The sequence below is a fragment of the Oratosquilla oratoria genome, chromosome 10, assembly GCF_046742065.1.
Source record: "Oratosquilla oratoria isolate Oo_2021 chromosome 10, ASM4674206v1, whole genome shotgun sequence".
NCBI classification, from domain to species: domain Eukaryota; kingdom Metazoa; phylum Arthropoda; class Malacostraca; order Stomatopoda; family Squillidae; genus Oratosquilla; species Oratosquilla oratoria.
Window position 1 is genome coordinate 6685970 of NC_134786.1, and position 12500 is coordinate 6698469.

General features: G+C 37.5%; 1 protein-coding gene across 3 annotated transcripts in view; it reads left to right on the plus strand.

Annotated features, from left to right (window-relative positions):
* Window positions 1–12500, plus strand: part of LOC143029053 (organic cation transporter protein-like) — a 32807-nt gene that overhangs the window by 8579 nt on the left and 11728 nt on the right. For all 3 annotated transcript variants that reach the window (XM_076191394.1, XM_076191396.1, XM_076191395.1), the window contains 6 exons: window positions 688–832; window positions 8920–9028; window positions 10139–10242; window positions 10360–10514; window positions 11535–11703; window positions 11878–12025. In XM_076191394.1, the coding sequence (XP_076047509.1) occupies window positions 688–832; window positions 8920–9028; window positions 10139–10242; window positions 10360–10514; window positions 11535–11703; window positions 11878–12025 (830 nt within the window). The remainder of the gene's footprint in view (window positions 1–687; window positions 833–8919; window positions 9029–10138; window positions 10243–10359; window positions 10515–11534; window positions 11704–11877; window positions 12026–12500) is intronic.

A 12500-nucleotide genomic window follows, 5' to 3' on the forward strand; every position in this document is an offset into this window, starting at 1 on the left:
CATTATTATCATTATCATTATTAGCATTAGCATTATTATCAATCATCATTATCATTATTATCATTATCATCATTATTATTATCATTATCATTATTATTGTCATTATCATTATCATTATCATCATTATTATCATTATCATTAATTATCATTATTATCATTATTATTATCATTAATTGTCATTATTATCATTATCATTATCATTATCATCAATATTATAATTATCATTATTATCAATCATTATTATCATTATCAATCATTATTATATTATTATTATTATCATCATTACTATCATCATTAATAATAATAATAATAATAATAATGATAACGATAATAACAGTAATAATAATTATGTTAGTTAATAATAATGTTGATAATAGTATGATAATGATAGTAACAATGATAATATTAGTAATGATAATGATAGTAATAAGAATGATAATGATAATGTTTGTTAATAATAATGTTGATAATAGTGATGATAATGATAGTAATAATGATAATGGTAGTAATGATAATGATAGTAATAATAATGATAACAATGATAACAATGATAACAATGATACTGATGATGTTGATGATATTAATAGTTATGATAACAATAATAGTAAAAACAAACATGTTATCCTGTGTGACTAAGGAATTAGGTGAATTTTTTGTAGCACGTCTCTTTCTTCGTTCTTTGGGCAGCCTTCTTTCTCATCCCTCCCTATGCCTTTCCTGGCCCGTTCCTGTCGCCTCCGTTGGACCACACGTGTAAGGAACCTGCCCCATTTGGACACAACAACACCAACACACCCAGAGAAAGAGTGTCGTCATTCAACAAAACAGATAGGTAGGGTTCTACTGACCCAATTTATCATTATAAATGTACAACGCGCAAACATATACGCGTGTACATACATATGTGTTCACACAAACGCGCACACACACACACACACTTCAACGAATGGACGGCTTAGAAGACGTTCTGAAGAAAATTGAAGTTTGTGGATCCCAACGCAAAGAGAAGTGCCTATTGTTTTTACAGGGTGGGGGGGAAATTGCTCGTGGAGTAGTAGGAAAGTAGGGAAAGAGGAAAGGGGGAGGGATTACTGAGGGAAATGGAAGGAAATGAGGAAGGAGTAGACTTGGCCCTGGCAGACAGGCGAAAGGCAAACAAAAGGCCTCCCGACGACGACGAAATGTCTAATAAAAATATCAAGATTAGAAGTATAGATAAGAGCAATACAGTAGAAAGTGATGAGAATATTTTCAAGGGATTTAAAGAGGGTGGGGGGGACACAAACCCCCCCCCCCCCCCCGACTGACAAGACTAGAGGAGAAGGTTGATAAGGTGATCGAGGACTTGGAGAGTAGGTTAGGTCATATGAACACCATTTTACAAAGGGTTGAAAGATTGGAAGAACTAGAAAAGGCGAATAAAAACTTAACTGATGAAATAGAAGACCTAAAAAGACAGTTAAGAGAAGTAAAGGTGGAGAATGAGGAATTGAAGAAGAATAGTAAAGAAAACAGAGAGACAATAGCTAAAGAAACTAAGAATTGGAAAACAACCCAAGAAGGAAATAAGGTTTCATTCACTGACATAGTCAAACAGCAATTGAAAGAACATACTGAAGACTCAGTTATCAAAGTGATGAGACAAAAGGAGAATATAGTAAGAGATTTAGCAGACAAGAAGAAATGTATAATTATATTAGGAATGGAAGAGAAACACAACACAGATAGAACCACAAGAATCAAAGAGGAAAATGAAAAAGTAAGCCAATTACTAGAATCAGTTCAGGAAGATGAACCAGAAATTATGAAACAAATCGAAGAGAAATTTAGACTCGGAAAGTATAGCACAGACAAGACCAGACCAATTAAGATTAAATTCAAGTCACAAACAACGGCAGAGAATATCTTATCCAAAACAGGGAAACTAGCAACAAGTGAACAATATAAAAAGATATGGATAAAAAGGGAAATGAATAAAGAGGAAAGAGAGGAAGAAAAACAGAAAAGACTGGAAGCTAAGGCAAAAAACGAGAACAGAACGGAGTCAGAGAAAGAGAGATTCTATTGGAGAGTAGTGAACATGAAACTAAGGAAGTTCGACATACAAAAGAAAAACATAAGGGAAACAGAGAACACAATGGAAGTGGCAGAAAACTAAGAGTGTCTTACACAAATATAGATGGATTAATAACAGGATTGAATGAGCTGAATGATTATTTGAAGGAAAAAGAACCGGACATAATGGGAATTGTAGAAACAAAATTAAAAGGCCCACTACCACCCAACAGTGTAGGACATGATGCATACAATTATTGGATTAGAAACAGAGAGAAAAAACAAGGGGGTGGAGTTATGTTCCTGACTAAGAAGGATATAAACGTGAAAGGTGTCATATATGGAAAGAATACAGTAGAGATGATTATGATAGAAGTGGAAGACCGAGATAAGAAGAGCAGAAAATTTGTGATCAATTATGTGCCTCCGAAAACAGCCTCATGGGAGGAGAGTGGACATAAAAGTATGTTAGAGGACACAAAGATAGCATTAACTAAAATAATGGAAGACGGAGGAAGAATAGTTATGATGGGCGACTTTAATTGCAAAGGAAATCTGCTGGGAAGAAATGACAGTAAAGAGTGGTGATGACTCATGGGGAAATGCTCTACTTGAGATGATTACTGACCATTCAATGACACAATGGATACAGGAGAACACTAGGTATAGAAATGAAGAAGAACCATCGAGACTAGACTTAATAATTACATCTGAACCTAGAATAGTGGACAAGATTGAATATAAAACACCAATAGGTAAAAGTGACCACATATTGATTGAACTGGAACTTAATGAAGAAAAATATATGAAAAGAAATGAGCAATATAGAAAAGGAAGAATGATGTATGAAAAAACAAACTTTGATAAAATAAGAGAATTCTTCCAACAAGAAAACTGGGAAGAAATATACAAAGAAGAAACATCAGTGGAAGAGAAATGGAATATTTTGACAAAAATTTACAAAAAAGGAGTGGAAAAGTATGTCCCAAGACAAAAACAAGAAAAAGAATATGTAAAATGCTGGTACAACAAAAGTTGTAGGGAGTTAAAAGACAAAAGAGACAAAGCCTGGACCAGATGGAAAAAAATACAGAAGACCTGAGAAATGGAAAGTATATACTGGTTATAGAAATGAATATGTACAAAAGTGCAGAGAGGAAAAAAGAAAATATGAAAAAGATGTTATAGAAAAGTGTAAAGATCAACCAAAATTATTTTACAGATTTGTAAACAATAAACTGAAAAACAAACAAGACTTGGAGAAATTAAGACAAGGAGGAATTGAATACACTGAGGAAATGGAAATGGCAGAAATTATGAACAAACATTTTAAATCAGTGTTTACAAGGGAAAATATACAACCTGAAGAGATTGAGTGGAAAGAAAAAGTCCCCCCTATGGAAGAAATAGAAGTAACAAAGAATGAAATATTGACACACTTGGGTAATCTTGATGTCAGAAAATCGCATGGGCCAGATGAAATAGCAAACTGGATTCTGAAAGAATGCAGGAATGAACTGGCAGACAAAATACATAGCATAATAAGCAGTTCCTTAAAAGAAGGAAAAGTTCCAGAAGATTGGAAAAAAGCAAATATAGTACCTATATATAAAGGAGGAAATAAAGAAGAACCTACCAACTATAGACCAGTCTCTCTAACAAGTACAATAGCAAAAATTTGTGAAAGAATTATCAAAAGTAGATGGGTAAAATACTTGGAAAAAAACAACGTACTAAATCCAAGGCAATTTGGATTCAGACAAGGACGATCATGCGTCACCAATTTAATATGTTTCTATTCAAGGCTAATAGATATAATACAAGAAAGAGATGGATGGGCTGATTGTGCATTTCTAGACCTAAAAAAAGCTTTTGACAAAGTACCACATAAGAAGTTGCTTAAGAAATTAGAATATGAAGGAGGAATACAAGGTAAATTGATAAATTGGATGGAAGACTTTTTGCAAGAAAGAAAAATGAGAGTAGTGATAAGAGACCAGCACTCAAAATGGAATGAAGTAATAAGCGGTGTCCCGCAGGGAACAGTTCTGGCCCCAATAATGTTTGCTATATATATTAATGATATGGATGAAGATATTGAAAGCTATATGAGCTTCTTTGCAGATGATGCAAAACTACTGAAAAGAGTGAAAACTGAAGAAGATTGTGAATCACTACAGAGAGATCTAAATAAAGTACAGGAATGGAGTAGGAAGTGGGAGATGGAGTTCAATACAAAAAAGTGTAGTATAATGGAATTTGGAAAAAGCAAAAACAGAATAACAGGATCATATAATTTGGGAGAAAAATTAATAAAAAAAAGTAGAAAATGAGAAGGACCTGGGAGTCATTGTTATGAATAATATGTCACCTGAGAAACATATAAATAAGATTTTTGGAGAAACTTATAACTAAATAAGAACAATCAAAGTGGCATTTACATACCTGGATGAAGAAATGGCGAGGAAAATCCTAATCACCCTGATAAGACCAAGATTGGAATATGCAGCAACGATATGGTCACCAAGTACAAAAAAATGTATAAAAAAAACTTGAAAGAATACAAAGAGCAATTACAAAATTGGCACCAACACTCTCAAAACTATCATATGAAGAGAGACTACAAAAACTTAAACTACAGACACTAGAGCAAAGAAGAGAGAGAGGAGATTTGATAGCTATTTACAGAATCATGAAAGGCATAGAAATTACTGATAGAGAGAATCTGATAAAATGGGATGACAGAAATACAAGAGGACACGGAAAGAAAATAAAAAAAGACAGCTATAGAAGAGATTTAAAAAAGAACAGCTTTCCTCACAGAGTAATAGACAGTTGGAACAAGTTAGATGAGAAAGTGGTGTGTGCAAAAACAATACATGAATTTAAAAATAGTTTAGATAAAATGAGATATGAAGACGGGACCCTACGAGCATAGCTCCCCTTCCCGTAAAATACAACTAGGTAAATACAACTAGGTAAATACAACTAGGTAAATACACACACACACACACACACACACACACACACACACACACACACACACACACACACACACACACACACACACACACACACATAGATGTACACACGCGAGTTCATGCAGACATATGTATACACATTCTCTTCGTCACAAACACACAAACATGTATACACCCATAATGGACACATGCATTTGCATACAAAGACATTCGTATTCATAAACCAACATTATGCGAGTGTGTGTGTGTGTGTGTGTGTGTGTGTGTGTGTGTGTGTGTGTGTGTGTGTGTGTGTGTGTGTGTGTGTGTGTGTGTATTTATCTATGATATCTTTTTCATATTTTCTCTTTTCCTCTCTGCACATTTGTACATATTCATTTCTATAACAGGTATATATTTTCCATTTTTCAGGTCTTCTGTCTTTTTTCCATCTGGTCCAGGCTTCGTCTCTTTTGTTTTTTAACTCCCTACAGCTTTTGTTGTACCAGCACTTTACATATTCTTTTTCTTGTTTTTGTCTTGGCCACTCCTTTTTTGTAAATTTTTGTCAAAATATTCCATTTCTCTTCTACTGTTGTTTCTTCTTTGTATATTTCTTCCCAGTTTTCCTTTTGAAAGAATTCTCTTATTTTATCAAAGTTTGTTTTTTCATACATCATTCTTCCTTTTCTATATTGTTCATTTCTTTTCATATATTTTTCTTCATTAAGTTCCAGTTCAATCAATATGTGGTCACTATAAACTTATTGGTGTTTTATATTCAATTTTGTCCACTATTCTAAGTTCGGATGTAATTACTAGGTCTAGTCTCGATGGCTCTTCTTCATTTCTATACCTAGTGTTCTCCTGTATCCATTGTGTCATTGTATGGTCAGTAACCATCTCAAGTAGAGCGTTTCCCCATGAGCCGTCTCCACCCTTTACTATCATTTCTTCCCAGCAGATTTCTTTGCAATTAAAGTCGCCCATCATAACTATTTTTCCTCCCTCTTCCATTATCTTGTTTAATGTTATCTTTGTGTCCTCTAACATACTTTTATGTTCACTCTCTTCCCATGAGGCTGTTTTTAGGGGCACATAATTTATCACAAACTTTCTGCTCTTCTTATCTCTGTCTTCTACTTCCATCATTATCATCTCTACTGTATTCTTTCCATATGTGACACACTTCACGTTTATATCCTTCTTAGTCAGGAACATAACTCCATCCCCTTCCTTTTTCACTCTGTTTCTAATCCAATAATTATATGCATCATGTCCTACACTGTTGGGTGGTAGTGGACCTTTTAATTTTGTTTCTACAATTCCCATTATGTCTGGTTCTTTTTCTTTCAAATAATCATTCAGCTCATTCAATCCTGTTATTAATCCATCTATATTTGTGTAAGACACTCTTAGTTTTCTGCCACTTCCATTGTGTTCTCTGTTTCCCTTTTGTTTTTCTCTTGTATGTCGACTTTCTTTAGTTTCATATTCACTACTCTCCAATAGAATCTCTCTTTTTCTGACTCCGTTCTTATCTCGTTTTTTTCCTTTGCTTCAAGTCTTTTCTGTTTTTCTTCCTCTCTTTCCTCTTTATTCATTTCCCTTTTTATCCATATCTTTTTATATTGTTCACTTGTTGCTAGTTTCCCTGTTTTGGATAAGATATTCTCAGCCGTAGTTTGTGACCTGAATTTAATCTTAATTGGTCTGGTCTTGTCTGTACTATATTTCCCGAGCCTGAATTTCTCTTCGATTTGTTTCATTATTTCTGGTTCATCTTCCTGAACTAATTCTAGTAAATTTCTTACTTTTTCATTTTCCTCTTTGATTCTTGTGGTTCTATCTGGGTTATGTTTCTCTTCCATTCCTAATATAATTATACATTTCTTTCTGTCTGCTAAGTCTCTTACTATATTCTCCTTCTGTCTCATCACTTTAATAACTGAGTTTTCAGTTTGTTCATTCATTTGCTGTTCAGTGAATGCAACTTTGCTATTTTCATGAATTTTTTTCCAACCCTCCTTGTTCTCCTTATTATTCTCCTTTAAGACTTTATTCTCATCTTTTACTTCTTTTAACTGTTTTTTTAATTCTTCAATTTCCTTAGTTAAGTTTTTGTTCGCCTTCTCTAGTTCTTCCAATTTTTCAACTCTCCGTATAATGTTGTTAACATGACCGAACCTACGCTCCAAGTCCTCGATCATCTTATCGACCTTCTCTTCTAGTCTTGTCAGTCGGGGGGGGTTTGTGTCCCCCCCACCCTCTTTAAATCCCTGGAAAATATTCTCATCATCTTCTACTGTATTGCTCTTATCTATACTTCTAATCTTTACATTTTTGTTAGACATTTCATCATCGCTAAATTGGTCCGGCCCTCGTTTGTTTAGATATCGTCTGCCTGCCTGGGCCAAGTCCTCACCTTCCTCATTTCCTTCCATTTCCCTCAGTAATCCCTCCCCTTCTCCTTTTTCCTTACTTTCCCTACACCACGAGCAATTTCCCCCCACCCTGTAAAAACAATAGGTACTTCCTTTGCTTTGGGATCCACGAAATTTAACTTTTTCTTCAGAACGTCGTCTATGCCGTCCGTTCGTTGAAGTGTGTGTGTGTGTGTGTGTGTGTGTGTGTGTGTGTGTGTGTGTGTGTGTGTGTGTGTGTGTGTGTGTGTGTGTGTGTGTGTGTGTGTGTGTGTGTGTGTGTGTGTGTGTGTGTGTGTGTGCGTGTGTGTGTGTGTATGTGTGTTTGTTCTCACTGGGAGAGGACACAGCATTGGATTCCTGACACGTTTTACCCCTTTTATGTGAGAAGAGTACCTCAGGAAGAATTAATGAAAAGTACGTTTTTTTTCCGTTTTTTTTTTTCGGAACGTTCCCAAACTCTGTCCGTTCTTCCTGTTTTATTTTTATTTAACCTCGGGATACCTGTACACCCTCCGTCACTTAAAATGGAATTAGTTAAATTCTTTGTTCCTTTCTATTTACATCTCTCTTTTTCTCTCTCTCTCTCTCTCTCTCTCTCTCTCTCTCTCTCTCTCTCTCTCTCTCTCTCTCTCTCTCTCTCTCTCTCTCTCTCTCTTTGGGGGGATGAAATAATTTCCACCTGTTTGAAATATATAGACAAAAGGAATGTTGAAGTCTCAATGTATGTATTTTTGCGAACTGAACTTGTGTTTTCTGTAAACAAGCATTTACTCTTGGAATTGTGTATTTATTGAAAAATTATGTCCACTGTGATCTTAGGTTTTACTAACTTTATATATCCTTAGTTTCTTAATCTTTACTACCTACGGGGTAGGACACAGCTAATGCTAGCATAAGAAATATCCTCTTGTACAGAAAGATGTCTAGAAATATACACAAACAGTGTTCTTCGGTGGGTAACATAGATCCGTGTCTAGCCCCGCCCCACTCACATCATATATGTAAGAAAATGCAAAGCAGACCACTTGGGACGCATTGACCCTTGCAATCTGACCTACCGCTTTCCAGGGGGTAAATGTCCTCTACTGTTATGTAAACTGTCCTTGTTCCTTCTTCATATAAACTATGTATTTCTATTCAACTATGTACTTTTTGCACTAGATGTAATATACGAAAGCGCTCTGCTTCGTTAGTTTCTTTTTCCAAGTGGTCTACTTGGCATAAGTGAACACACGTACCCGTGTTTTTATTAGCATGTAAGAAAATGTATGAAGCCAAAGTGAGACAGCATGCAAACATTAAAAAGCTATCACAGTATACTTTGCTGACGATGAGAAACAAATCCCCTCCACTTATATTCATAGAAAGCTTGTCCTTCCCACCCAGTCTTAGTAAAGTAACGATGGGACTTGTGTAGGCGGTAAGACACTCGTGTGAGTAATTGGTCATTTGCTATCCTCCCTCTTACCCCAAACAAGGGACGAGTGTGTCGTGGAACTTCGTACAGACGAAGGAGAACCTGAGTTCGTCAAATGCACCGCTTGGGACTACGACAATTCCACTTTCACATCGACAATAACCTCTGAGGTGAGTCGACATAGTTGAGGGTAGAGCTCCCCTCACTACAAAGTATGTCTTGATAAAAGTCAATGTGTAATAACTTAGAAGCAGAGGTGAATGTAAAGCCGGAAGTGATGAAATAACCCTCACTTATTTTCTCATGTATCATATTTGTGTAATGCTCTTCTTTATGTGAGCCGCGTGGTAGTTCATTGGATACCGTCTTGAAATCATGACCAGATAGTCCTGAGTTCGATTCCCAGGATTCGTGCGTTGGTTTCTGACAGCCCTGGCCGGGCGGGGAGGCGAACCGGCTTTGCCCTACCTGGGGTTTCTTATTTCCCACTGTGTGAGAATGGGATGGTGATTGGTAAAGTGGGTTGTTATTTAGTCTCCTAAAGTCCACTTTTCAACACAACCAAATCGTCGTGCATCCACTAACTACCACTAGGTTTGAGCTTGTGGCCCCACTTTTGAAACTGTACGGGTCCCTTGGGGGCCATGGTGTCTTGATTGAGAGGCACTGCAGCAAATGATCATCATTTTGTTGGTGTCGACCCTCAAGGCCTTGCTCAGTTCAGGACCCGTTCTTCAGCCGAACTGAACCGCCTTGCGTTCGCCACAGCAAAATCTATCAAGAGAATGAGATAATTAGACAAATGCAGAGCAGTTTAAGACATATGCCTTTGACTGTCAACTACTTGACGACAAAATCTGTACCCAGCTGAAGTGAATCCTGAATTCCGCCGAATTGCTATTCATACACAAACTCTAACATTTGTCTGACGCGCACGTTTTACGTCACGGGTTTTCATCGCGGACACGTGCAGCACAATCCGGCCAACTACATGGCGGACTTCGGGAGGTCCAGTTCGGTAGAGTCTAACGAGGACTTAAAGTCAGTTCGAAGAATCCACTCCACCCATAGACCCCTTTATCAGCAAATCGCACAAGTGCTCGATCTCCACCACTGCACCGATTCTGTTCTGATCAACACCTGACAATTTCACTTGGTTGAGGAGGCGTCACTGTAGCGAAGGAGCTGATCGCGAACTCATAGACCGCGCAGGAAAGTAGATGCCGTGTGTGTTTATACTCTTAACCTCTGATACATGCGGTTCTTGTGCCTTCTTCCAGTTCAACTTGGTCTGCGACCAAAGCTTCGAGCGTGTAATCTTCCAGAGCATAAACACTCTGGGCAGTTTGGTCGGTGACCCCCTATGTGGTTTACTGCAGGACAAGTAAGTTGATATTCCTCCCCAAAAAAGAAAAATAATAGAATAAAGTGGAAATGCATGACTGAGGATCTCAACTGTTTCTTCAAATTCTTAGGCGAACTTTTTAAACTCTTTTCCCAGGTATGGCCGCCGTTACCCACCAGCTGTGGCCGTTGTCTTGTACTTCGTAGTTTCCCTGGTGTTGTCCTGGACTCCATACTTTCCCTTTATCAACATTCTCAGAATAATTGCTGGCATCTTGGTACCGATATTCGTGTTTGGGTTCTTCACTATAGGTAAGGAAGAGGAAATCGTTGCCAATGGAAACCTTACATTTGCTATACTTTTATTATAACTCCTTGCATAGGATACAGACTGCACTAGTTTTATGCAGTCACTTTGGTGGACTTTGGTGATACGTCTATGGACCAGTCATGAGGTATTCCTCTATGACTGAAGACGAAAATTCACTCAAGGAAAAATGATGCCCACTTTCAACTTTTGTTATCCCCCTCTCCTGCTACACTCATGTACATAATTAAATGTCTACTCTTTTTGCTTATAAGCTCTATCACCGTTTTGTTATCAATATCCTAGGATGTTATGCAATTTAGAGTCTAAACAGTGAATATAGTGTGAGTTTTTTTTAAGAGAAAGAGAGAGAAACATTGACAACAGTTGACAACAGTACTCACCCCTCTGAACTGAAAAAAAAATACCATGAGGATTCAGACTTCCAGTTAATGAATATTTGCTTTACATTGCACCAGTGCACAAAGAACATCAATATACCGATCAGACAAAGAAAACTAACTAGGTTCTTTATCATCTAACCTCTATACTACAAATCAAAGGCTATTACGTATATCACATATGACTTAAAGGACTGATTCCAGTGTAACCGAATTCTGGGTAAGGAAAGGTAATTAAAGAATTCAAATATAATTATCTAATTCATGAAATTCTATTATCATTTCTGTTTCTTCATATTTACTAAATATATTACTGTTTTTCACTGGGCTAGCACCAATGTGATTCTCATGTTCAAGTTGATTCTAGTACTCTGTATTTGGTGCTCTATCGCCTGTGGCGACGGACGTTCATTCAGTATGCCGCCTCGATTCCAACTGCCCGGGGATGATCTTCTGTTGTTCTTTGTGGAGAACAACGTTTCGCAATATATCTTTGGGCCTAGTGCTGCTACACTAGTGCACTACATACACAGCCATTACCAGCACTTACAGCAACTACTTTACCTACATTAAATGACTTGGCACACCAACTTGGCAAATCTATTCCTTTAATTGTATTTTCAGCTATGGAAGTCTGCGAGCCAAAGTACCGGTTCATGGTAGGGATCCTGGTGGCCAACCCTTTTGCCTTCGGGGTCATAACTTGGGGAGGATTAGCTTATCTTATTCGTGAGTGGCGTTGGCTCTTCTTCGTGGCGTCACTTCCTGGTGCACTCTTCATCTCATTCATTCCGTGAGTAGTGAGTGCACTTTGTCTAAACGTTTGTGGCTGTAGGTCCCTGGACGTTGGGATTGGGAATACAAGGGGCACTCGGTTGGATGTATCCAAATTCATTCCAAACTTTTTTTATGATCGACAAAATATCCGTAATCATTCTGACATGAAAAATGGATCTCCTTCCGCCAGATTCCTGGATGAGTCTCCCCGATGGCTGATCGTCAAGGGCCGATTCGATGAGGCTGTCAAGGTGCTGGAAAAGGCCGCGCGCTGGAATGGAGTCACACTTCCCCCAAGAGAAGAACTCATAGAGCTAATGAAAGAAATTTTAACCGAGGTAATTCACTCCCCTTTTTAACGATGTCAACAATTAACCCATGCAAACCGTAGAAACCCTCTGAAGTAACCGTACTTACTTGATTTCATTCCATTCTTCCGTCTAGGAGGAGTAATTATTTTGATTACCTATCTGCTCTACCAACCAGAATGGTAAATAAAACTGTTTTTGTGGTGGTGGGGGCCAACAGTCTGATCATGTCCAATACATTATGAGATTACTGAAACAAAACCAACGATGTGAACGGAGCACCAGTATGTTAGACCTCTCTTTGTGATACCCCATAAACCCTGGGTCTTCTCCTCGAGCATGTGGAGTTCCAGTTATAATGGATAGGGAGTAAATCCCAGTAGGAGTTCCCTTACATCCCAATGTTATGAGGAATAAGACCCAGAATTGCACCGTTAGGGACCACCCGAGACAATATTATTACTCAGCCTCGATTTAACAGAACCATATCTAACGGACTTCGGAA